The 25,817-nt window shown below is 49.8% G+C and overlaps 3 protein-coding genes and 1 long non-coding RNA gene across 5 annotated transcripts; 1 reads left to right on the top strand and 3 right to left on the bottom strand.

Annotated features, from left to right (window-relative positions):
- Positions 1-1,117: 1,117 nt before the first annotated feature.
- LOC140255158 (antigen WC1.1-like) lies at positions 1,118-7,903 on the bottom strand. Its single transcript, XM_072342488.1, has 12 exons — positions 7,516-7,903; positions 6,195-6,500; positions 5,698-6,012; positions 5,236-5,553; positions 4,832-5,146; positions 4,202-4,516; positions 3,723-3,779; positions 3,321-3,635; positions 3,086-3,121; positions 2,684-2,815; positions 1,609-2,022; positions 1,118-1,374 (listed from the first exon to the last, which is right to left on the bottom strand). The coding sequence occupies exons 1-12, from the start codon at positions 7,901-7,903 to the stop codon at positions 1,118-1,120; spliced, it is 3,168 nt and encodes a 1,055-aa protein (XP_072198589.1).
- Positions 7,904-10,172: 2,269 nt separating this feature from the next.
- Positions 10,173-10,955, top strand: LOC140254624 (uncharacterized). Of its 2 annotated transcripts, none has more exons than XR_011904270.1 (3): positions 10,173-10,209; positions 10,294-10,384; positions 10,860-10,955. It is a non-coding gene; the product is annotated as an uncharacterized lncRNA (long non-coding RNA). The 2 variants fall into 2 exon arrangements; XR_011904269.1 differs by having other exon boundaries at positions 10,176-10,214; positions 10,328-10,384.
- A 2,012-nt stretch (positions 10,956-12,967) lies between these two features.
- Positions 12,968-24,099, bottom strand: POFUT2 (protein O-fucosyltransferase 2). Its single transcript, XM_072341356.1, has 9 exons — positions 23,942-24,099; positions 22,900-23,150; positions 21,059-21,203; positions 20,633-20,743; positions 17,611-17,677; positions 14,970-15,095; positions 14,263-14,443; positions 13,295-13,418; positions 12,968-13,121 (listed from the first exon to the last, which is right to left on the bottom strand). The coding sequence occupies exons 1-9, from the start codon at positions 24,097-24,099 to the stop codon at positions 12,968-12,970; spliced, it is 1,317 nt and encodes a 438-aa protein (XP_072197457.1).
- YBEY (ybeY metalloendoribonuclease) lies at positions 24,100-25,745 on the bottom strand. Its single transcript, XM_072341358.1, has 3 exons — positions 25,410-25,745; positions 24,631-24,699; positions 24,100-24,221 (listed from the first exon to the last, which is right to left on the bottom strand). The coding sequence occupies exons 1-3, from the start codon at positions 25,743-25,745 to the stop codon at positions 24,135-24,137; spliced, it is 492 nt and encodes a 163-aa protein (XP_072197459.1). The 3' UTR covers positions 24,100-24,134.
- Positions 25,746-25,817: the final 72 nt, after the last annotated feature.

Below are 25,817 nucleotides of genomic sequence, written 5' to 3'. Positions count from 1 at the left end.
GAGTGAGACTCCTCGTGCTGGAGTACTTGAGCACCACGAGCACAGTATCCCAGGAAACTCACTTTGGGTCAGGCTCCAGTCCTGCATCTATGCAGGGAAGTGTGGGTCTGGGACTGGGATGAGGGGCAGGCTCAGGGCTGGGGCCAGAAGAAGGGAAGCTCCAGTCTCAGAGGCAGAGGGGTGCAGAACTCCCCATGATTACACTGGGAGCGGTGGGTCTCACGGCAGGACACGGGGCAATGATGCTGTGGGAGGAAGTGCTGGAGATAGCTGCCTCAGAGCCTCTGCTGCTTGAGGGCCAGATGCTGATGCAGTACTGTTGAGTTGTGGCTGTTCCCAGCAGGGGAACACCTAAGGCGCTTTCCAGACTGCAGCAAAGGAACATGTGGAGACCTGGCAGCAGGAGCAGAGATGGCAGTTTGGGTACCAGGTCCTACCCAAGAGTCAAACAGTTCTCCCTGCTTAGCTCCCAAGGCAGAGGTTTCTCTGCTCATCTGTTCTGTGGCAGGTGAAATCCTTGACCCTGGCTCAGTTTCTAGCAGTGCCTGCTTCAGGAGAGGAACACAAAATCTCTTCCATGGAAATCTGGCCAAGCTCTGGGATGGAACCTTCTCCAGAACATGGGCTGGACAATGGTCTTAGGCTGCAGCTTACATCTCCTCTCAAGAGTCTTTTTCCTCCTCTGTCTCCCAAAACAAGAAGGAAACGTTCTCCCCCCTGTTAAAAGTCAAAGGCAGCAGGAGGACCCTCCCTCAGAGGAGCATCATGAGACCTTGTAGACAGCTGCTTTGGCTTGAAACTCTCCTTCTGGGAGGAGTGATGGAAATGTCTCTGTGAGCAGGAATAGTCCCCATGCACCACGTGCTCTCAGCCCCAGAGCTTGAACCCAGTACCACTATCCCACCAAAATACCCATTACACATCACTGTGTCTTTGTGCTCTACTTCCCTTGACCAGCCCCAAAGATCCAACTGACACATGGGCAGTGAAGCACCGGCTCTGGGTCAAAACTTCCAAGGTGTTTTAATAAAAACAAATATAGACATGATACAAAAACAGGGTAATAACACTAGAGGAAATGCCACACTACTGCTGCCCATGGGAACAAAAAGAGACCTCACAGCTCTCTAAGCAGCACCAGCTTCTCTTCCTTTGCAGCTGCACTCAGGTTCATGGCAGAGATGGGTTCTCCTTGCTCGGGGCTCAGGGATCCTTCTGTGCCCCTCTCCAGTTTCACAGTGCTCATATCCCCATCGGGATGTGCCAGAGTCACCTCTTCAACATCATCATAGCCCGTGCTCCTCAGGAACAAGGACAAGGTATCTCCACCTGCTCCAGAGCCTCCACTATTTCTCTGGGAGTGCAGACTCACCCCTGCAAGCAGTAAGACAAGCGCTGTGGTTTGTTCCATAGGATACCTCTTCAGGGCTGTCCATCTCATTCCTTCCTTTTTCTCACTGGCCATGTCCAAGACCCATTTCCTCCAAGGAAATGTCCCTGGGCAGGTTCCCCATCATAAGAGGCTGGGCTCATGGTACTGCAGCAATTCACCTAAGACAGGGAACGGTATGTGGTAACTAGCAGAGCTGCATCTCGTTTCCTTCTTACCTCTGACTGCATCCCTGGGCTCCTCTCCCTCCTCTTGTGTCCTGGGCGCTTCCAAGTGACCCTGCCCAGAGTCAGGATCATTCTCACGTTCAGGAACCTCCTTGGCATCATCGTAGCCATCTTCTGGATCACCTCTGGGCACGACAGCAATGTCTAGAAGGAGAAGGGATCTGGTGACAGTGAGAAGTAACATTCCATGAGGTGCAAGACGGGGAATGTGCAGGTGGTGGAGCTGAAAGACTGTTGTTGGCGGGGCAGTTGGGGCCAGGGACAAGGGAAAGGTCCGTGCAGATGTGCCCTCAAAGGGCCTGCACTCACCTGAGTGATCAAACATTGTCTGCTTCTCCCATGCAGAGCTGTATCCGATCTCCTCATACACAACCTCAGGGAAGGGCTCCTCAGTTCTCCTGGAGCCTGAGGACAAAGGAAAGTCTGTCCTGGGGATGGGTAGAAAGGGATGGGACTCTGCTTTTCTCCCCACACCCTGCTCCTGGGACCAGCCCAGGGCTGGCTGTTTGGGCATCGCTGCCACATCCCCTTTGAGAATAACAACCTGGTATGAGAGAGCATTAGCCTCACACCAACCTGTCAGAGACAGCCTTCATGCTTCCTTGGCCTCTGTGTTAGATCCCACTGCTGACCCCTGGAGCTGACCTCTCTCTGCCCCTCAGGTCCATAGCATGACTGTGCCCAACACAACACAGTAGCCGGACAACAGAGCAATGCACTGTATCCCATGCTCCTCCTAGCACCTGCTCTGCCCCAGAGCCTCCTCCACTGCTGCCATAGTGCAGACAGTGGAACATCTTTGGCTGGCTCCTCTCTACTCCCATCCCTACCAGTGTTGCTTTGTTATTTCTTCCCTTGCCCCAATATTAGCTCCCTCTGCTTCTGGCTTCTCCCCACCTCTTACTTGCTTGGGGCCCAATGTCCGGGCTGTCAGTGGAGTGCTGTGGGACAAGAAGCAGCACATGCTCCTGTTCCCAAACTTTACCCATGCTCCTTGTTGACACTCCCCATCATTGCCAGCCCAATCAGGAGGCATCTCCCCCAAAATTAGTGGGACAGGACCTACCTCTGCGCTGTGCCTTGACTCTTTGCCCAGCCAGGAGGGCCAGGAGCAGGCAGAGAAGAGCCCCCAGGATAATGCAGATGACAACAGGCACGGAGGCTTTCACTCTGTCAGTTGGATTACCCTGGGGGAAATCTGCAGGGGAAGGAACATGGCGGTGGATGCACCAGGGTTTGGAGAGAAAAGGGACAGTACATCCCAGCCCTTACCCCAGTCATGCAAGGCAGCAGGGGTTGGGGGCCAGGGGCTGGGTGATGCAGCAGCTCCTATCCTCTGGGCACCTTACAGCCCCTCCCCATCCCTAACAGCCTTGCAGCTCTTCCTGGGCATCTCACACCCCGATAGAGACTCCTCCCCGTGGCTGTGGGTCACAGCATGGCCCATTCCCAGGGGTGGACGCCTTACCTGCTGGTGGAGGGAATGCTGTCATCCTGGGTGAAGCTGCAGAGGAGAAGAGCAGAGCAGAGGGTGTGTGTACAGTAACAGGGAACCCCCTGGCACACATCTCCAGCAAGTGCCACCTGAATTGTCCCTCCTGCGGGGCTGGGCAGGGTGTCTGGGACAGTGTCCAGGGCCTTGCTCTGGTCTGCTCAGGACTGTGGGCGGGACCCGAGTAAGAAGGGCCAGCTCCATCACTCACCTAAGCACTGCACTCCAGCATCTTCCTTATGCCGGCAGACACCGCTGTCTCCAGGCCGGGCCCAGCAGTCCTGCAGCGACAGCTCCGTCCCTCTGCATTCCACTTGCTCCAGCCAGATGAACCCTGTACCCTCCCCAAATGCAGCCTCACCCAAGGCAGACACTGCAGGGCCACAGCCCAGCTGCCGGCATACCACCTCAGCGTCCTGCATGTCCCATGAGTCATCACACACTGTCCCCCAGGAGCCGTGGTGCCAGACCTCCACTCTGCCCGAGCAGCTGTCCTTCCCTCCCACTACACGGATCTTCTCCCTGTCTGCAGATGCAGAATCTTCCCATGTGGCACCAGCACAGCTGGGGCAGCCTTGCCAGGCTGGGAGCCATGTGGAGAAGCTGTTCTTACCTGTGCACGTGGTGGAGTTGGGGCATGCTGCCACCAGAGGCCTTTCTGGCTGTCTCCCTGCAGAAACAAACGTTGTAGTGAAGGGGCTGAGGGTTGTGCAGAAGAGAGCAGAGCTGGGCTTGTCTTACACCTCACTGCGGTCACAGCAGCAGCTGAACCCCAGTCACAGAAAGGATGTACATGGCACTGCAGAGGGACCCAGAGTACTCATCCTCACAGAGTGCCTGGATCACAGAGCAGCAGGAGGGGAGACTCCTCATAGCCTGTCCGGTCTCTTCTGAGACCTCCCCTGGAGCTGCCTCTGCTTCCCCTGGGCACTGCTGATGAGCAAGTGTGGCTCTGACAGCTGAAGCGGCCTATTTGCCACCAGCAGCAGAAGGGATTGGCATGGGCAGAAAAAGCCCCTCCAGGCCCTTTCTCTGTGCCAAGCAGGTGGCAGGAGCTGGGGTGGCACTGGTGCCAGTGTGGCTCATAGTTACCACTGCAGGCAATGTTGGTCACGTCTCGCAGGTCATCACATGACTGTGGGTCCCAGGGTGCAGAAGGACACTGCCAGAAGGATCTATTGCTCTTCCCGCACTCGATGTGATCCAGCCACGCAATGCCAGAAAGCTTTTCGTAGCGTGAGCTTGTTTCCAGGGTCCCGCTGTCCCCACAGCCCAGCTGCTTGCACACCAGCGGCGCCGTGTCATCAGTCATCGAGTTGGAGCAAACACTCCCCCACGTCCCGTTATAGAAAACCTGCAGGCGCCCGGAGCAGCCATCACTGTTCTCCAGCCTTAGGGCCACGAACTCTGTGAGGAAGAAAGACCCGGGACAAACAGGCTGGTCCAGCTCCAGGAAGCACAGGTTCCTTTGTACTCTTGGGCTCCCTGCACACTCAGGAGCACGGCCAATAAGTCCCCTTTGCGCCTGAGGATGGAGAGGTCCCAGATGTGCACCCCCACTCGCTGTCGGAGCGGCCGTGCTGCCCAGATCCCCCCAAGGGGGGCCAAACAGAACATCTGCATGCAGACACCCCCAGGACAGCGTCGGGCAGCGGCCCCTCGGTCGCACGCTCTCCCCATCCTCCCCGGCCCAGGGCCAGCAGCTCTGCTCCCAGCACAGACCTGAGCAGACGACTCCCGCGTCCTCCTTGTGCCCGCAGTCATGCCGTCCCCAGGCCTGGGCGCGACAGTCCCACAGAGCGGCTTCAGTCCCGGAGCAGTTCACTCCATCCAGCCAGATCTGCCCGGAGCCCTCCCCAAAGCGGGCAGAGCCGGCAACCTCCACGGCCCGTCCACAGCTCAGCTGGCGGCAAACGACGTCGGCGTCGGCCGAGTCCCAGGCGTCGTCGCAGACCGTGCCCCACTGGCCCTGGTAGTAGACCTCCACTCTCCCCGCACAGCGCCCGCCCCCGTCCACCAGCCGGACCCGCCAGCTCCCTGCAGCGGGGAGAAGCCCCGGCCGTCAGAGGCCGCCTGCCTGTCTGTGCACGGCTGCGCCCGTGCGACGTACGTGCAGCGCCGCTCACCCCGGCACACGGCCCCCACGTCCTCCATGATGCCCGTGGCCTCGGGCAGGGAGGTGTTGCAGAGGCTCAGGTTGGCCTCGTGGCCTGCACAGCGCACCCCGCGCAGCCCCACGGGGCCTGTCCCTCGCTGGGCCCTCGGCGGGATGTAGGCTCCCTCCGCCTCTCCACAGCGCAGCTGCCGGCACACCACTCTGGCTTCCTCCATGTCCCACTGGTCATCCAGCACTCTGCCCCATGTCCCGTGCCACAAGATCTCCACGCGCCCATCGCAACGGCTCCGTCCGCCCACCAGCCGCAGGGACACGGGCTGAGCGAGGCCTGCGGAGAGCAGAGGAGCCTGGCACCCTGAAGGGCTTCTCCAGGGGCAGCTGCGGCCTAGTGCTGCCGTGAGGGCCCCAGCCTGGGATGACCGGGGCACACGGGGGCCAATGGATTTAGCACAGCGTTTTTTCTAGCACACACCTGAGCAAATGACAGCAGCATCATCCTCATGAGAGCACAGTGAGGCCCCCAGGACAGTCACCGGGCACTGAGCCAGGTGGGCTTCGCTCCCATCGCAGTGGAACCAGTCACTCCAGACGGGGCCGCTTCCACTCCCAAAATGCCCTCCTTTAGGAATGGCCTCCGCAAACCCGCAGCCCAGTTGACGACAGAGAACGTGGGCGTCCGGGAGGTCCCAGCGGGAGGCACAGAGGGTGCCCCAGGTCCCCATCACCTGCACCTCCACCCTGCCTGCACACTCCGTGCTTCTGTTTGCCAGCCTGAACCCTGTGTACCCTGGGAACAGAAGAGGAGGGTTTGTGCTCTGGCTTTCTCAGGACCTGGAGAAGCCAATGGGACATTGTGCCCTTCTCTTCTGCACTACTTCAGCGTGGTAAGACCACCACATTCATTCACTTCTCACACCCCGTCCCTGTCTCCAGCACAACCCCATGTTCAACCCCACTCCGAGTCCTCACTTGTGCAGGTGACATGAGTGCCATTTGGGTGGGCGCAGGACGGGTTGGTGGAGGATTCCTTGAGGCAGGAGATGAGGACAGATGAATTCATCACATGCAGGTCTCTGTCACAGATGGGACTGACTTCTTCATCCAAAGGAGTTTCTCTGGGCAACAGCAGGGCTTTGCCACACAGCAAATCCCAGCATACAACATCAGCAGCTTTCGGACCAAAGTGTGAGTCACAGACAGATTTCCACTGTTTTCCATCGTGGAACTCCACGTGACCTGAGCAGTCACTGTCTCCTCCAACAAGCCGAATAGGTCCTGGGGCAGCCAAAGACACTTGTGAGCTCTCTGGCACTTCCATTCTTATGTCCCACCTCATCTCCAAGGCTGCCACATGCAGAGCCCCACAGCCATCCCAGCACCTCTTGGTGGGTGCTGGTGGCACAAACACATCAGGGAGTCCCTGCTGCTGCTCAGAAACCAGCCCTGCAGCTGTGGACTTCTTCCTCTCCAAAGCCCACAGCCACAGGCACTGCTCAGGCAAACTTCTCCTGTCCTGGACTCCCTGCTCTGCCTGATCCCAGCCCCCAGCACTGCAGTGAGCACAGCATGTGGGTAATGGGCCCAGAAACTGCAGATATTTCAGCCTGCTCTGCCCTGCCAGGCTCTGGCAAGGCAAAGGAACCCCTTGGAGCTGCCAGAAAAGTTCCCCATTCCCAGATGCCTCGGGCTGTTGGGGCATTGCTATTGTATGGGACGCCACAAGTGTCCAAGCTGTGGTTTGGTTGTTCCTGCAGTCAGTGCCGGCATCAGCCCTTGCTCCACTGCCTGCCTGGGGAGGGGTCCTCATCCAGGGCCAGAATGCAGTGCTGGTTGCATGTGTCCCCAGCCAATGGACAGGAAGAGGGTAGGACAGTGGTCCTAGAGCTCATCTCCAAGCCGCTCCTTTGCCTTGGCCAGGAGATTTGTGCCTGCTAGAGCCCAATCCAATCATTCCCAGCCACCTCATACCCTTCTCAGGGACTTATGTGGCCACTTTAATTGCTGTCATTGTGATGGGTGATCAGGAGGAGACAGATGGGAACCAGCAGACACTATGGCGGGGATGTAGGGGATTCATCTCCTCACCCCAGGCACCAACCAAGGGTTGGCTGAGCCACCTCAGGGCCAGAGAGGATGCCAGTACACTGCGACTCACAGTGGGCCTTCCCCAGGGACCAGCAATTGACAGTCTCAGCTCATCACCACAAGTGGTACACCAGGCCTTCTATGGCACCTGCTCCTTGATTCACCTGAACTGGCCACAGAAATGGAGAATAGGCTAGTCCCTTACCTGAACATGTAACTCCGGCATCCTCACCATGATAGCAGTTATGTTTTTCCTTGTGTGTGCAATCAGACAGTGCGGTCTCATTGCCATTACAGCCAACATCATCCATCCAAATGGGACCAGATCCTGGCCCATAGTATCCGTATTGAAGAGCTTCTATAGCAGACCCGCAGTTCAGCTGCCTACACACCACTGCAGCGTCGTTCATGTCCCAGAAGTCGCCACATACGGTCCCCCACTCATTGTTGTATTTCACCTCCACTCTCCCGGCACATTTCGTGTTTCCATTTGCCAGCCTCACCTCCACAACCCCTTTGAACATTAACATGGGACTCATCAGGAGAGTGCTGAGCCCCGCACTACGGGTTTGGGTTCTGCCCTGCTCGGCCATTCTCCCCGGCCCTGAGGTCCTTTCTCCTGTTGTCTGACCCTGGGAAGACGCTTCCCAGAGAGACCCCAGTGACCCCATTGGTGCCTGCTTCCCCTGGACTGTGGGACAAGGGAAGGAGAACTTACCTCCGTACGGCTGCACAAAGAAGAGTAACCACAGCACCTGAGGTGACAGGAGTACGGCGGTCCCCATCTTGAGCCTCTTGTCCTCTGGCACAGCCTTGCTGTGCTCCACTCCCTGCTACAGCTCCTGGGGACTCCTGGGAACACTCACAACAGGAGAGCAATATATATCTACAAATACTTGCCCAGAAGCAGCAGCAGCCAATTGAAGCAGCAGGCACCTTTTTAGACATTATCGGCAGTAATCTCCCCTCTGACGCTACTCAGCTCTCCAATGAACTCCTCCAGTGCTGTTTATGACCATATATGAGGGACTGGGGCCACTGTGGGTGTCACTTTGTTCTGGCGGGCACCAACATGGTGCAGCTCTGGCTGCGGGGAAGGTGGATCTGTCAGTTTTGCACCCCGCAGGAACACTGAGCATTTCTTGAGTAGAAAAGTTCAACAGCTCAAGATGTGACAGTCCAAACACCCACGTGCTGCGGGAACAATGAGGATAGGACTGCACCAGGGCTGCATCGAGTCGGGAAGGGATCAGCCCTTGCCTTGCTACCCATGGGAGCACCAGAAAGGACCTTGCTCAGGGCCAGAGACCAGTTCTGGGAGTGGTGGCTTGACTGTACTCCCTGGAGAGCCCCACTGAGGGTTCCTGCCAGGAGTGGGAGCTGGGACAGGCCCTGTCCTGGCAGCAGACCTGCAGCCTATAGACTCAGACGCATCCTTGGCTCTAGGAGTGTCATCCAGGGCCATTATTACCCGTGATGTGTTGGAAGCCAGAGCCTGACAGACACTGCAGGTTGATAAACCACAGCTGACGTCACATCCTGAGCAGGCAGAAAGACAGTGGTTTCTTCTTAGCCCTGTGCCCAGGTGCATCCCTGCAGTGCCCCTGAACCACTTCCACCACAACCACATCAAATGAGGCTTCAGGGGAGGGTCCTTCAGTTTTGAAGTCAAGGGAAGGGGACGATGAAGGGGAAAGAAAAGTGTAAAGGGGAGTGGAAGGAAGGTAAATAACGTTTTATCCATTTAATTCCTGTTTTTATTTCTACCTATTTAATTTCTCTCTCTATATATATATGTCTATATGTGAGCATACAAATGTATACATGTATACCTATACATGAAGGCTGCTCTGAAAGTAATGCATCCTATTTCATTATGTTGGCCCATGATATCAGAGGCAGATGGTGGTAGTATGGCAGTAAAGGTTGAACATTGCCACCAATAGTCCATTCCATGTTGTTGCTGTGTGACAAATGGCAGCAGAGGGGCACTGTGACAAAATGGTGTCTGACATGGAAGTGCTGATGAAGCAAAGGTGTGCCATTGAATTCCTTCATGCAGAAAAATTACAGCCATTGTCATTCACTGGCACTTGCTGAATGTTTATGGAGACCAAGCAGGGGAGGTGACCACAGTGAGGCAGTAGGTGTGTTTCATCAGTGATGACAGCAACAGTGAGTCACCTCCTCTAGTGCAGACGTTTATGAGTGCAGTGTGCACACTCTTGCTCATCTCTGGTGAAAATGCAGAGATAATGGTAGTGATTGTGCTGAAAAATAGTTTCTGGGAACTTGCTCCGTCAAATTGATGCTGTTCTGTCCTTTTTATCTGTTGTAGTTCCCAACGAAATAAATAGTAAGCATTACTTTCAGAGCAACCTATGTACCGTCACCAGATTGTTTATCTGTTCATAAAACACACATTCACAATATATTGAAGCAACCATATATGTACATTACACTGTACGTTTTGCATATATTTTTTGTATTGTATATAAAAGTATGAATTTTTATACCTAAACACTTCCAGGTCTAAAGGCCATCACAGAGATTCCTGAGAACACAGAATCATAGAACCATAGAACATCCCGAGTTGGAAGGCATCCCCAAGGAACATCAAGTTCAACTCCAGGCTGCACAGAGACCTCCCTAAAAATTAAAGCTTATGCCTAAGAGCATGTATGGGAAATTGGTAACCACAGCCTGAACCTCTGATTAATCAGCTGAGGCAAGTGTCGGGTCAGCTGTGGGAGCACAGGTGAGAGTAATGTAGCTGTGCTACCGGAAGGGGTGGAGCTTGATTCCACCTCCTGGAGACCTCATTTAAGAGCTGGCCATCACTAAGGCAGCATCTCTTGGAGACTGCTCCCTGGTGGTGATAGTGTCAGTGTTTCCTAGTGTAAGGTATTCTTATCAGTGAGTTTTTCTTCATAAATATCCTTTTGGATATCTGTTACCATCCTTGTATCCTTCCTTCTTTCAGAGCATATTCTGATTGCTTCCTGAACTCTTGTCAGGTTTGATGCTGTGACTGCATTGCTGGGGAGGCTGTTCTACTGCACAACCATCTTCTGGTGAGTAACGTTTTGTTGTTATCCAACCTGATCTCCTCCCCTGATGCTGATTCATAGTGCTCCCTTGGGTCCCATCAGTGGTGAGTAGTGAGAACAGATCAGCATCTCTCCCTTTGTTCCCCCTTTGGAGAAAGCTGTGATGAGGTCGCCCCTCAGCCTCCTTAAAGTTGAACAAACCAACTGAATTCATCATATGACTTAGTCTCCAGACCCTTTCTTATCTTTGTTGCACTACAAGTGTTGCACAAGTATCACATGCAGATGTAGGACAATGACAAGAAGGGTCTGACAAATTCTAATGTTTCATGAGCCCATCAAGCTACAGACAGCTCACTCTTATGTTCCCAGTCCAGGTACAGCAGATCCACATCAGTTTTTAAAGCCTGGTCCACTTGCTCAATATTCTGCTGTTCTTCAGTGATTCAGTATGTGAGCACCAATATATCATAGCTTGACATCAATATTTTCATCCCAGGCAGTGATGACTCATCTGTACTGCTGCACTGTGGCAAGTCATGGCTACCCACAAGCTTCTGGAAGGCATGAGAGCTATCATTGTTACCTTAATCAGGTAACCTTAAGAGTCATGTCCCTCAGTAATGTGCTTTTGATGGCCCCTGGCCAAATTACACGCTGGTCCTTACACCAATATGGTGAGCGGTACAATGGCGTTTATTAGATTGTGTGAGTCCCTTATATAGGTTTCCTATTTCATTTACACCTTATACATGACACCTTCTACATATACGAGACCCTATCTACATATGCATGACCGAACAGGGGAGGGCCTGTTGCGTTACATCTTTCTTTGTCCGTGCAAGTCTAATACAACATATCATGGACTGCTTATACTGAGGATGTTGGGTGCTAGGTCTTGGAGACTCTGGGATGCCAATTTAGCAGAAGGCACTGGCAGAATTTGCACCAGAAGACAACCATCCTGGTCCTACTCAGACTTACAGCCTTTGGGAGGAGATAAAGTCTCCAAAGCGCGTGCAGGGAAGTAGGAGGGGAAGGCAGTGTGAGTTGCTCCATCCTTGGGAAAAGACAAACCCGTTTCTGGGATTGTCTTTGCGCAAGGACCTGAGTGCGTTAAGGGGGTGATGCAAAAGGTTGGGGATATCAGGTGTGTGCCTTCAGATTTAAAACTGGGTGAAACTCATGTGATGTGAGTTGCTTATTGTAGGAAAACTCTGCTGAGCCACGGACAGGTCAACTTTCCAAGACAGAGAGAACCCAATCTGCAAGTCTAACTACTGTAAAAATGGAATGTTAGCAGTATTACTGCCAAGAATACATGCCATCTGACTAAGCTTTCCATTGCAATGGAAAGACAAGATTTGCTCTGTTTAGTTAGTTACTTCTCCACACAGGAGGCTGCAGGCAGAGGCAGAAGACAACAAAGAATCACAGGGCAGCTCGTAGTAGTACATATATATGTACAGGTTGCAAAGAGAAGCCATGGGGTCATGGTACACAGACTATTGTGTATGTGTTTATGTACGTGCTTGTGTTTGTATAAACGTATATTCTAACTGCAAAGACAAGGAAGAGGTGTGACTCAAGACCCTGTGGACCTAAGAAACAAGGAAATCCTCCCATTTAAACCACTGCTGTCCCTTTTTTTCCTATGTTGGAGTCCATTGCTAATTCAACAGGTCTTGAAACTGTGAAATGCAGAGTTAGGAAGTAGTAAGAATGGACACAACACACAATGGTGCTAGAAAGCTTTTTATTTTTATTAAGGAACTGAGGTACTCCTTATATGTAAAATATCCCTACTGCTTTACATGGCATGCAGGCTGAATGAGAACACTTAGCTTCATGGGCAAAGGCACTGCTTTGAAGTGCTTGGTTCCTCACTTAGTAACAAGCGAGAGTCAGCTGCTGCACAGAGATAAAATAAACAGCTGGTAAAAACAGGAGAGCTGCAGCCACTGCTGTCTGAGATGTCTTTGTGGCTCTCACTGCAATCGCTCAGATGAAAGCAATCTCACTGTCTGGAAGCACCTATGAAACACCCAGTGCACGCTGTGTAAGGACTATATCTGTACTCCTATAGAAACCAAAGGAACAAGTAAGGGAAAGGTCCACTAACAGAGGAGCTACAATCCAGTAAAACTGGATTTAGGAAAAGTGCCTGCCTCGCCTCTTCAAACTTCTTCCTGAGAGAAGTTTTTCTAGCTTAACAGAGCCACGCATATTCCATTTGAATATTGAATATTCCATTTGAAACACCTGTAGATGTTAAACTCTGATGTCCTCCTCAGAGAGAACTTTGACTTAATTGATGATTTCAGAGCAAAGCTTTGCCTTTCCAATCTCCAGTGCAGTGTCCAGTATTGTCCTGTCACCACAGTTACACTGAGAACTGAATCCAAGGCTAACTTCCTTTTCTTTGCTCCCATCAGTGCCTGAATACGAGGTTAAATATTGCTTGTGTTCCAAAGAAAGTGAACAGCAAGAATCATAGAAGGAAGGTGAGGGCTGAGTTCTAGTTTCATTGACAGGCTGTTTTTTCCCCATAGACTTTCCTGTTTCTTTTGAGCTCATCAATATAAAGTCCTTGGATTTCTCTGCATGCTAGTATACAATTTTCCAGTGAGTTGGCTGCTCACAGTTTTTCTCTTTTTCTCCACAAAATCGATTGTAGGTTGTTTTTGGATCAAATCCCAAGATCTCTCTTTCCTCATGAATCCGGAAGGAAAATGTTGAAACTGAGGTGCCTATAAAATACCTGTGGAAAAAATCAGAATGGGTTTCTGAAGCCAATTTGTTTTCCAAGCACAAGTAACAGATTTCAGTCCCATGAAATCTCAGTAAGAGATTTGCAACAACTGTATCTGGGTCAAAATCAATATTCAGGTTTGTGACAGTAAAATTAGGCCCAGAGAAAATCAAATGTACTACCTAGCATGTGCACAGATCCACTGGTCAATCACAGCCAGTCCCCCATCTTTGTACAGCTCTAGCTCCTCCCAGGTAGGTTCAAACCTCACCATCTCAGGCACCAGTTTCTTGAGCAATTCAATCTCTGAAACAAGGAAAAACAAACACTTATGTTAATAAGCGCCATCTGCTGCTGTCATAAAACGTTAGTGCTTAAAGAAGCTTTGGGTGGACAGTTATAAAGCAAGCAAATCCAACATCTACTGACAAACTGTACCACACATTGACAAAAATCAGAGTGTAGTAAGCAAGGGCTGCAGCCAGGGAGGCAGACATGGTGAAAGGTGGGCACATCTTGCAGGTCAAGGAAACCCGCATGAAGTGTAATGGACACAGCTACTAGTCTCCTTCTCACTTCTACAGGGAAGCTGTAATGAGCTATTCTATGATTCCGAATTCCCATCGTAGAGACTGTCAGAGTTCCTGTGAGAAATGCCTACTAAATGTTTTGATACTGTAATGGAAATGAGAAGTCGCAGCTTGAAGCAGTGACTGTGCACCTAGTAGAAAAGCAGGGCCAGCCCAGGGGAGCTTCGGAAATGCACCTGAGTGGCCAGAAGGGCTGGAGCCAGTATCCACCCATTCCCAGACCTCATTGAAGGGCTGGCAGTGAAGGTCAAGGTGCCTCTCTGGAGATCCTGGTATACCTGAGGCCTTCTCAAGGTAAGTAGCTTCTTTCCCTTATTTCTGTGTCTCCTGTTGTGTTTGTGCAAATTCTCACTCACTGCAGCCTGGGATCCTGTTGCTCTGCTGTCAGTGATGTGCTTTCCCTTGCGTTACAGATACCGAGTACAGATGTTTGAAAGAAACAGCTAGCTGTCCAATCCTGTTCATGTTTAATGATGGAGGCATATGAGGATATAAAACCAAAATAGTGCTGTGCTCATTCTCAAAAGTCATCGATCCTGAAATGATTATTATTTCCCTACCATCCTCAACAGCGTCAGTGGCTATGAAAACTTTTTCAAGTTGATGTGCTTTCAAGAGGCTGTGGATTTTCTTTGCTGCTCCGTGCAGGGAAGGCACATCTTCTCTGTGACCCCAGATGAAATCCTTCCTTCTGAGATGAACCCCAAGGTATGGACCACCTAGCGCTGTGCCCATCTTAACCTAAGAGAGAAAGATCAGTACATTTTAGAACTTAAGAGTGCTATTATTCATTCACACTGTAAAAGCCTGGGAATTCTAAAGCCTAATCTCTGGATAAGGCACTGATAGCTAAAGAAAGTAATTTTAAGGTGTGGATTTGTAGCATGTTGATTTTTGGAGGCCTGCGTCATACAAGACAAATTAGGGTGCAAAATCTTTGTAAGCAAAAAATGCTTTCCTTGACCAAACCCACAACTGGCAGTTTGCAGATGAACTTTACAACCAAAGATGATGCTAAGCACAAGAAGAGATCTACGTTTCCTTTGGTGAAATGAGGGTAACAGAAATCTAACAGTCAGATCAGCCAGCTGCATCTCAATACCTTACAGTAACTCATGTCACACAGAAAGGGGAGTATTAACATGTATGTCCACTGTGATCTGAGCAGGGAGAGTGAGATTCATGCATATCTTCCAATATTCCCTGCAGTGTACAGCAACCAAAAGCAATTTATCCCATCTATTATGGGAAACTGTTACAATTTTACCTTCATCTGTGTCCAGTCCTCATTGTAGTGAGTCCTGTCTGCCTCATCTGTGGACTGAAGGTACTTGTTTCTAAACTCATCTCCTGCTACACGGAGATGTTTAGCAAACACCATACTCCGACGGGTCTGTTGAAATAAGAGCAGGTGCCGAATCAGAAAAAGGGAGAGCCAAAGATGATTAAGTGCAGACAGCTTCACGTACAAGAGCTCTCAGGATACTCTTCTAGCATCCTTAAGGAGATCAACGCTGGCCTTCTAATCTCACCCCAAATCTTCCAGCAAAACATTCATATTAAGGGGGGATGTACATACTCTCTGCTGCAGAAGACTCATGCTATAGTTCAGGGACAGACTTTCTCCTTCTTTCTGTATTATCTCAATGCAATGTGATTCTGTTGAGTAGAGACATCAGGTACCTTACCCTCAATATGATGAAGATGCTATACCCAAAAAAGCAGCAGAAATGTGCATACACAACCCATGGCAGTACAGTGCACTGTGGAGAACAACAAACAGCCTCGAATGCATGCCCACATCAAACACATGTCACACATACTGCATAAGTGCCAAACAGTTTTTTTCTGGGCACAAAGCATTCCTCTGACAGCAACCATTCTGGATGAATGCTCATTTGGCAAAGGCATATCCTAAAGAGAACACGTGAATGCATGAACCTCCACTGACACTCTTTATAAAGTAGATGCTCTCTGTATTTGGTTATTCTATTACGTTACATTTGCATGTATGCTATTGTCCTTTCTAACTACCTCTAAGTTTTGCTTCCTCTTCCTTTTCATCAGGAAAGAAATAAACAACAGAGGCCCTTCAGAGGTGCACTGAAAATGGCAAGAGACCATGGGCCCAAACTGCTGCAAGGCAACTTCAGTTTGGACATAAGGTAAAACTTCTTATTGTCAAGAGCAACGAAGTTGTGGGTGAGGTGACAGATCTTCAGCCATGGGGACCTTCCACCCTCAACAGGAAACAGCCCAGAACAATCAGATCTAGTTCTGGAGTGCACTGTCAAAGCAGAGCCAACTGGGCACATCCCAGCCTAAATCTTTCTGTGGTTTTAATGCTGAGAAAACAAAATCTGTACCAGTTATGTGCTCTTTGTGAACACAAATCAAATGAACAGTACAGATCATCTAATTCTATGAGGTCATCCTCCCAGTGTGGTAAAACCAAATACAAAAATACTGTATTTTGCTAAGCTATCCTTGGAGAAAGTTGTTCAGACCAGTTTTTTTTTTAGGGTACTCTGCTACTGGACCTGGAAATCTTGCATGGGGAGCAACATAACCCCCCCACAGTTCAGGAGTTAGTGACCTCCTTGTGGAATAAGTCCATGCAGCCAGATGAGGTCCACCCAAGCATGCTGAGGGAGCTGGTGGAAGTGACTGCCAGGCCTCTTTCCACTGTCAGCAGTCCAGGAAGATGGGTAAGTCCCAGGTGACTGGAGACTTGACAGTGTGACAGTCATCTACAAGAAGAGACAGTAGGAGAATCCAGGGAACTGAAGGCCAGTCAGCCTGACTTCAGTGTCAGGTAAGGTTATTGAACAGATCAGCTTGAGAGCAGTCACACAGCATGTGCGGGATTACCATGGGACCAAGCCCAACCAGCATGGGTTCACGAAAGGCAGGTCCTACTTTGACCATTATATCTTCTGATGGCCCTGTGGATGAGGGAGAGGCTGTGGATGTAGTCTACCTACACTTCAGGGGAGCCTTTGACTCTGTCTCTCCTGGAAAAGCTGGCAGCCTGTGGTTTAGACAGGTGTACTCTTGGCTGGGTAAAGAACTGGCTGGAAGGCCAGGCCCAGAGAGTGGTAGTGAACAGAGATAAATCCAGCTGTTTCTCAGAATGCTGTTTCTCAGTCAATATTGTGGTCAGCCATGTTTAGTATCTTTATTTATTTAGGTTGGACATTAGGAAACACTTCTTTACAGAAAGGGTGGTTAAACACTGGAATAGGCTCCCCAGGGAGGTGGTTGAGTCATCATCCCTGAAGGTGTTCAAGAAACATTTAGATGTTGTACTGAGGGACATGGTTTAGAGGAAAGTACTGGTAATCTACACAACTGGTTTCATAACATCATGAGAGAGAACAACTTCCTCTTTAAAATTTAAATCATATCAAGCACATCTTTTCTGTTTTCCAATGGCTGAACCTCTACCTTTGTTTTGATAGTCTTAAAACTGCTCTCATAGCAATTATTTTACTAGGCCCTTGGGTGGGATATCCTAAAGTGCTCAGCGTTACCTTGAAACTTGTAGGAATTTTACAAACAGAAAGAAAGTTAGGATGATACTGAGCACTTTCAGGAACTCTTTTGAAACATCTCATCTTAAGGCTGACTAGAATTTACACAAAGGCAGTTCTGTTCTGGTTGCAGATGTGTCCTTCTAAATACAGCTTCCTATAGCTCTAGATCTTTGGGGAGAAAACATGAAGACACATTAATCACATTAATCCACAGCAGCCTGAAGAGCACCTTTAGCAAATGCTGCTGAAAAATACGTTACTTTCAAGAAACAAAATCCAAAGCAGAACAGAAGCATGTATTGGTCACCAACCTTTTCTTTTTTAATCAAAACCAAGTAGAAAAGCTAGAGAAGCTAACTGCAGAATACTCACATTCCAATAATCTTTCCCTCCATAGTGGTCATGAAGAAGGTTTTCAGCTCTGTCCAACATCACTGACCTATTAAAAATTGTAAAACTCAGTGTAGTTCCCTTAGGAACAGAATTCATATTATGATGTTTCTTTATACAGGTGCCAGCATAAAAGCACAGCCTATGATCTACTTGGAAATAGTGCATGGGGAATAAGGGATACATCTGTGACCTATAAAGCAAATTGCGACCCAGAGCCTGCTGAGGATAGAATAGAATAATGGTGTTGTGAGTTTCTACTCCCTTCCTTAATAAATGTTACTCTTCAGTGTGGTAATTAAATACAAACAAGTAATAACAAATCCCTTGTATAGTCCTCAGAGTAGCTGCTATTGTAGAAATAAGATTGTCAACAGGGAGAATGATCCAAAGGGGAGAAGTAAGCGGTGATAAGGCAGAGAGAGCAGATTAGAGCTTCTTAGCATTCACAAGAGAAAAACCAGAGAAGGTGGTTTCCACGTAAGTAACAAAGCATCCTACAGTAAACAAAGGGATTTAAGAATGTACAGGTGCTAAAAAAGCGTATTAGTACAAAAAAGCAGAAATTTTAAATTGATTTTGTTTTTCGCTGCCATGAAAACAGCCAATGTTTTCTGTAAGTTCTTTGTATACCGGGAACTCAAAACAAAACCCAACCAGTAAGGAAAGCTATAAAAGAATTTTAGCAATAAGAAATAAAGGGCTTCGGTTAAATGAAAAGCCTTCCCTCCAATACAAAGTACAAGAAAATGAAAAGCTTAACAATCATTTAGATATGATAACATCTTAAGAGAAACAGAGAGTGTAATTTTTTGGTAGCTATGTGGGAGGTGGAGTAGCTGGGAAGATCCCATGTGGGAACTTCTTTTCATACCGAACTCGTCAGAGGACACTTAGAACCAAAGTGTCCATAGGGCATTATAGATACGGGACAGCTAGGACAAGTGAACTGATGTATGGCCAAGCCATTCAACCAAGGGTGAAGCAGCAGTGCCTAAAATTCTGATATGCAACTTCTTGAATAAATTGCATCAGTATCAGAAGCCTGCAATGAGGCCAATCTGATGTTGATCTCCAAGCACTTTGAAGATGTCTGGGATGCAACACAGTCAGTACTGAACAACATAGTAGCTATTACAAAAACATGGAATGGATACCTAGATAAAATAAATTGGTGAAAAGGGGCCTCTGAACTAGAGAATATGCACTTTGGACACAAGAAGCCTGCAGATACATGCAGACTAGGGGAGGACAGGCTAGAGAGCAGCCCTGTGGAAAGGGATCTGGGGTTTCTGGCTGACAGTGAGTTGAACCTGAGCCAGCAATGTGTCCTGGCAGCCAGAAGGGCCAACCACACACTAAGGTGCACCAGACCTAGCAATGCCAGCTGGGAGAGGGAGGGGATTGTCCCTGGTGCAGCCTCACCTCAAGCACAGGGGGCAGGTTGGGTGCCACAGTAAAAGAAGGACATAGAGCTATTGGAAAGCATCCATAGGAGGGCTGCAAAAGGGTCTGGAGGGCAGCACATGTGAGGAGTGGCTGAGGTCTCTTGGACTCTCCAGCAGAGTCTGTTGTAATAAGACAAGGGGAAATGGCTTCAAACTTAAAGCGGGAAGATTTAAACTGGATATAAGGAAAAACTTGTTTTTACAATGAGGGTAGTAAAGCATTGGCATGGGTGGGTACCCCATCCCTGGAGACATTCAAGGTCATGCTGCACCTGATGTAGCTATAGATGTTTGTGTTCACTGCAGGGAAGTCTGACTAGATAGCCTTTTATAGTTCCTTCCAACTCAAAACAAATCTGATGATTCCATGATCTCTGCTCTTTAGTAATAAAGACAGGACCAGAGGCTTTGTAGGCATAGAACAGGTTGCCCAGGACAGTGGCCATGGCCTCAAGCTGCTAGAGCTCAAGGACAACATTCTCAGACAGAGGGTTTAATTTTTTTAGGTAGTTTTGTGTAAAGTTAGCAGTTGGACTCAATGATCCTTGTAGGTCTCTTCCAGATTGGACTGTTCTGCAGTTTTCTGAACAGAGTACTCCAAATAAATAATTAAGCATGCAAGTAAGATAAGTCTCACTGATATTGTCTACTGGGACTTTAATGGACTATTTTATACAGATTCCCACTTTCACTGACAAATACTGCAGTTTAACCCCTACGTTTGTACCACCACTGCTGAAGAACAGGATTTTGCTACCTCTGCTCCCAGCAGAAGGTACTATAGATCTCACTGCTCCACTGAGGGGAACTTTCATCTCATTCCAATTAAACAGTATTGATGTCATGCATTTAGCTGTATTTTTTTCTCATGGCAAAACTACACTTCGTCTTACACAGCTCATGGTTCTCCTATAGATTTATTCCCCTGATGTATTTATAGACAGTGGTTATTTCCTTTTCCCGTTCTACCCTGTACTCCAGTAGCTTTTGCTTTGCTATCATTTCTGCAGTTACTACAGGGTCATGGCTGTCTGGAAATGCTCTGCTACTGGGACAACATAAGCATGCTTCATCTCCCATATGAGTTTCCCTTTCCTCTGATCATTCCAGTGGCATCTCTGCATTTCAGAACAGGAAGACAAAACACGCCTTCTATAAATGCAGCCCATACTAGTGGGGATTGATGTCACATGAGATCAGGCACTGCCTCTTCTGATCCAAGATGAGTAGTAGGGATATGATTTATTTACAATGTTCCCTCTCAACACAACACTGAAGCATAAAGGAAGAAGAAGAAAACAAAGGGTGGCAAGTACAGTTATCTACCTGAGAGAGAATTAGGAAGAGCTCAAGGCTATTTCCTCTTAGTTGTTAGCACTGCAGTTAGGCATTTTTGGAGCATAAATTCCTTTTGTAATGAATTTAATGGACCGTGGTAGCTTAGTGATGAAACATTACAACAAGATACAGCCTTTAAGTTCTCCCTGCTCTTCCCACCTAGCAATGGGCTTGTGGGCATGGCATACAGCAATATGTAATAACACAAAAGAACTCACTGTGCTGAGGTATTCTTCAGAAGGACAGGGGCTACAACAGAGGCAGATCCTTGAACAGACAAGCAAGAGACATTCAGACCCCGTGTTTCTTCATAACCCCAGAACCATCCCCTGAAAGAAAATAAAAGGTTTTGGTTCACAGGCTTGTATTTGAAATTAATGCCACGCACAGAATGAAACAAATCAGCAGTGCACCCTAGAAAGGTGATATATAAGGTAAAGAAACCAGACAGTTCCTTTCCACTATTTTATATGACACAACGACTATCTAAAATTGTATTTTCTACTGTATTCTCATGTTGATCAAGTTTTAGAAAGAAAACAAATCCAGTGTACTCAGAGACTCACAAACACTATCATTAACCATAAGTCTGTTCCATTAGAGTGGGTGAATAGGAGACAAGTGAAATGACTGCTAGACGTTACCTGTAGTACTGATGCTTGTCTTTGGAATACATAAGCTGATCAATGCAAGGCCTCTCATCTATTTTTTCTTCCCATGTTCCTTCTTTCCATCCTTCCTTGTAGCCTTGCAGGACATAAATCTGCTCAATAAAGGGTCCACCTGACTCTAAGCAGAAGGCAAAGCAAAGTATTAATGAGCATGAAAAAAAATCATTCTGATAAAGGTGTAAACTAGCATTACTTGCAGTTAAAAATCTACTGGAAATAATGTGATACGAGTCTCTCTGTTGCTTCTTTTCCCTACTAAAAAGGGAAGGAAGTTCAGAGTGAGTTGAACACTGGCCAGGGGATGTGACAACCTGTTACTCCTACTCAGCCACGTATGACTTAATGTGCCAAACAGAAATGAATCAGCACAAAAGTCTACATTTTAAAACTGGATAAAATATACCTTCTGCAGAACAAAACCAAGCCTTCCTTCCAAGCCTTTGTTCAGCCCTTCACATGATTTCTTTGCATCTTTTCAGTGTTTAAAATTCTTTTTCCTGAAAAGGAGGGGCCAAGGAGTCCTTCAGAGCCCTTTGCAGAGGTGTGACATTATTTTCTTCCTTTATCGTCTTTATTTCTTGTGTTGAAGAACTCTGTGACACTTGCAGATTTTGCAGTGTGGTGGTGAACTCTACGTGGCGTTAAATTCTAAAGAAAATGAAGCTGGGAGGAGTGGCTGGCACAGCAGGAGGCTGTGCTGCCATACAGCGAGGCCTGGACAAGCTGGAGAGTTGGACAGAGAGGAACGCTGTGGGGTCCAGCAAGAGCAAGAGTAGAGTATTGCAGCCAGAGAGGAATAACTGCATGCATCAGTACAGGTTAGGGGGATGACCCGCTGGAGAGGAGCTCTGCAGGAGCGACCTGGGTGTCCTAATGGACAACAGGTTGGCCATGAACCAGCAGTGTGCCCTTGTGGGCAGGAAGGCCAATGGCATCATGGGGTGCATTACAAAGAGCATGGCCAGCAGGTCAAGGGCAGTGATACTCCTTTCTGCTCTGCCCTGGTGAGGCCACATGTAGAATACTGTGTCCAGTTCTGGGCTCCCCTGTTCAAGAGAGACTGGGAACTGCTGGAGAGAGCCCAGCGGTGGGCCACAAAGATGGTCAGGGCCTGGAGCACCTCCTGGGTGAGTACAGGCTGTGGGAGCTGGGGCTGTCCAGCCTGGAGAGGAAAATGCTGAGGGGATCTTACTAACACTTATAATTATCTCAAGGGGGAGTGTCATGAGGCTCTTTTTTGTGGTGCCCATCAACACAAGGGACACAATGGGATAAACCAGAAGACAGGCAATTCCATTTGAACATGAGGAGTATGGGAAATCACAGCCTGAACCTCTGATTAATCAGCTGAGGCAAGTGCTGGGTCAGCTGTGGGAGCACAGGTGAGAGTAATTTAGCTGTGCTCCCGGAAGGGGTGGAGCTCGACTCCACCTCCTCTAGACCTCATTTAAGGGCTGACCACCACCAAGGCAGCATCTCTTGGAGACTGCTCTCCAGTGAGGACTGCCCCAGCTTCTCCAGCCAAGGCATCAACTTTGGTGAGTTTTCCTTTGTGTATAACCTTTGAATATTTACCATCATCTTTGTTAACATCTTTATATTAGCCACTCCTTACAGAAGGAAATTCTTTACTGGCAGAGTGACAGAACTCTGGAACAAGCTGCCCCAGAAGTTTTCTTCCCATTCCTCCTCCTGCCATCTGTATCATTTTTTATTTCACATACATAAGGATAAAAGCTTATGTGGAAACAAACTACTACAGAAAACACCTCCATGATTTAGTCAAGTGCAGACTGCGTTATTTCATACCTTACCTGCAAGGAACTGCTCATACTCAATGACAGGGATGTTCCTATTAAGGCTTGGGAGATCGAAGAACTCAGACCAAGGGATTCGGACCTGCAGGATGTCAGGGCTCTGCCAGTGATAGAGACGTCCCCAGGGTGGCAGAACTAACACCCAATTTTCACTTTTCAGCAAAGTCTTCATAAGTGAAGCAATACGAATATAGACATCTCTGCGAAGGTTGAACCCTTCAGGAGGATTTACATCATACAGAAGGTACCTAGAGAGAACAAAGCAACATCATCGCCTCAGGAAGAATTCAAAGCAATTAATTACACAGGTTATTTTACTTCATGTATATGTGGTGCAATTCTACTGCTGCAAGGAAAATTCTTGCTTCTTCACAAGTTTGTGGTTCTCAGGCAATGGAAGGGAAAGGAATGGAAAGGGGGAAGGCTGAGCAGTGCATACTGCACAGGCAAAGGAGACCACGGCATGCCCTAGCGGTACAAGAAGAATGACCTCAAGGGGCTCTCTTCTTGTTGAAGGCCTTCCTGGCAGGCATCATCAACCAGCTTGTGTCACAGACCTCTCCTGCAGCAAGGGAGGACTCAGAGGTGACACCAAGCAAACACCCTGAGCATCCTGCACACCCTGAAGAGTAATCTGTATGCAGTGAAGGGGGTGAAATGACTGACAAGTAATTCAGGCTAATTCCCGTGACTCAAATACTGATAAAGGAGGACCCATTGAAGAGGGACAGGGCAGGAAAGGTGAGTGCTCTCTGCCACCAAGAAAAGGCCACCAGAAAGGCAGAACTGGTGTTGGCAGGCAGAAAGAGACCCCAGGCAGCACCCAAAACATGACAGCTATGATGATGCTGACTCCCAGACACGACCCAAACAAAACAATGGTGAACAAGACTTCTGACATACCCACAAAATCACTTCCTAATGGTGCTGTTGGTCACCATATAAGGAGACCCACGTTCTGAGCAGAGGTAGTGAAGGAGGGGGCTCAGACCCAGGAAGACAGCATTGCCTGGGCCAGTGTAGTGGGGCTGCTCCTCACCGAGTGCGTGGTGCAGCGGCGGCGGCGGGCAGCGAGGTGGCAGCATGGCCAGCACGGAGAGCAGCGGGCAGTGACTGGGCAGCAGCATGCGGTGGGAAGGCCAGGGTGGCCAGACCCAGCAATAGTAGCATGAGGAGGCCAGGGCGGTGTGCCACCATGTCCGGGGTGGTCTGGTGGTGGCCCAGCCCCTCCCTCAGAAGAGGCCAGCAGTGAGGGGCCGGAGGCTGGTGCCTGTGAGCCGGTTCAGCTCCTCCAGGATTTCCGCTTCCTTCTGGTACATCTGTAGGAGAAGTGCACAGGGGCTGAAACAGCTGAATATCACAGGCCAGAGAGCAGAGCAGGGACACATTACCTGTGTGACAAGCAGCGTGACCTAACCAACATCTGACCCAGCTTGTTGGGACTGCCCAGGATGGTGGCAGAGCCTTGGAGCAGGATGTGCAGAGAGGTGCTGGAGTTCCCTTCTCTGGAGATACTCAAACCCACTCAAACACTTCTCTGTGCAACCTCACGTAGGGAGGTTGCTTTAGCAGGACATTGGACTACAGGTTCTCCGTAGGTCCCTTCAGTTCTGTGATTCTGAGATGGGCAGGACATGGGGCCACTCCCTCCCACAAGATGTGATAAAGGGAAATCTTTGGTGCAGTTTGGGCACCATGCATCCTCCCACAGCAAGGGCCCTGTTGTACCTGTTGCCATTCTGCCTTTGTGTTGTGCTGGTAGCCAAGCAAGTGACACAATCCATGGGCTGCAGTCACCTGCACAGGGAAGCAAGAACAGGAGAGTACATGTGAGAGCGAGCCAGTGCTTCGCTACCCTCATTGTGAAAAACACCACACAACAAACAAAACCTTTTCCTTATATCCAGTTTAAATCTCCCCTCTTTAAGTTTGGAGCTGTTTCCCCTTGTCTTGCCACGATAGACTCTGCCAAAGAGTCTGTCTCCTTCTTTCTTACAGCCAGATATTAAAAGGCCATTCTCAGGTCTGCCCGCGGCCTTCTCCATGCTGAACAGCCTGTCCTCTTAGGGAAGGTGTTCCATCCCTTGGAGCATTTCTGCAGCCCTTCCCTGGACACGCTCTAACAGCTCCACATCTCTGCTGTGCTGAGGACTCCCCGTCTGGACGCAGTGCTCCAGCCGAGGTCTCGCAGCACACAGATGCGCAGATCCCCTCCCTCGCTCTGCTGACCGCACTGCTCTGAATGCACCCCCCAGCACCCCCAGGTCCTTTCGGCAGGGCAGTGCTCCACCCTTATATCCCCCAGCTTGCACTGACAGCGGGGGTTGCCAGGTGCAAAACGTTGCACTTGGCACTGCTGAACCTCATGAGGTTCTCTCGGGCGCATTGCTCGGCCAACCGGACAGCGCTCCGATCCGCCTTCCGCCTCCCAAAGCCAAAAACCAAGTAGAAAACTGCAAGGCCTCCTACAGCCGCCGCCTGATCCCCCTCCGCGGCGCGGGGCTCACCGTCAGCACGCCGCCGAAGTCCTCCCCGGCGCGGCAGTGCCGCCGGATGAACTCCACCCCCAGGAAGATGTCCCCGAGGTTGTACTCGTCGCGGCTGCGCGGCCGGGGCAGCCGGCCCGGCGACACGCGGTGATAGGGGAAGGACAGCACGTCGGTGGGCTCGGGGCGCCGGCGGTACGCGCCGTTCAGCCGCCTCATCAGCCCATCTCCGGCGCAGATCAGCGCCACGTCGAAGCGTGCGGCGCCCAGGGCGGCCCGCAGCACGCAGACGGCGCGACGGAGCGGAACCCGGCGCAGAGGCACGGCGCGCTGCGCGTTGCGGATCAGCACGCTCATGGCGCCGGAGCTCCGCCCGCTCGGCCCGCCTCGGCCCGTCGGCGCGTGCGCGGGGCCGGCCGGCCGCGGAGA

The sequence above is a fragment of the Excalfactoria chinensis genome, chromosome 7, assembly GCF_039878825.1.
Source record: "Excalfactoria chinensis isolate bCotChi1 chromosome 7, bCotChi1.hap2, whole genome shotgun sequence".
NCBI lineage: Eukaryota > Metazoa > Chordata > Aves > Galliformes > Phasianidae > Excalfactoria > Excalfactoria chinensis.
Note: the sequence above shows the minus strand (reverse complement) of the source record. Positions and strands in the feature narration are given on the sequence as shown.

Coding starts and splice junctions, on each gene's coding strand:
- LOC140255158 (XM_072342488.1), bottom strand. CDS start 7,903: ATGGCCGAGCAGGGCAGAACCCAAACCCGTAGTGCGGGGCTCAGCACT. Junction 3,636..3,722: donor CAACTCCACCACGTGCACAG/GTAAGAACAGCT, acceptor CTGCATCTGCAG/ACAGGGAGAAGATCCGTGTA. Junction 2,816..3,085: donor AGCATTCCCTCCACCAGCAG/GTAAGGCGTCCA, acceptor CTTCCCCTGCAG/ATTTCCCCCAGGGTAATCCA.
- POFUT2 (XM_072341356.1), bottom strand. CDS start 24,099: ATGGTGGCACACCGCCCTGGCCTCCTCATGCTACTATTGCTGGGTCTG. Junction 21,204..22,899: donor GTATGAGCAGTTCCTTGCAG/GTAAGGTATGAA, acceptor CCTTCTGCTTAG/AGTCAGGTGGACCCTTTATT. Junction 20,744..21,058: donor GACAAGCATCAGTACTACAG/GTAACGTCTAGC, acceptor ATTTTCTTTCAG/GGGATGGTTCTGGGGTTATG.
- YBEY (XM_072341358.1), bottom strand. CDS start 25,745: ATGAGCGTGCTGATCCGCAACGCGCAGCGCGCCGTGCCTCTGCGCCGG. Junction 24,700..25,409: donor ACTTCGGCGGCGTGCTGACG/GTGAGCCCCGCG, acceptor TTCCCTGTGCAG/GTGACTGCAGCCCATGGATT. Junction 24,222..24,630: donor CAAAGGCAGAATGGCAACAG/GTACAACAGGGC, acceptor CTTCTCCTACAG/ATGTACCAGAAGGAAGCGGA.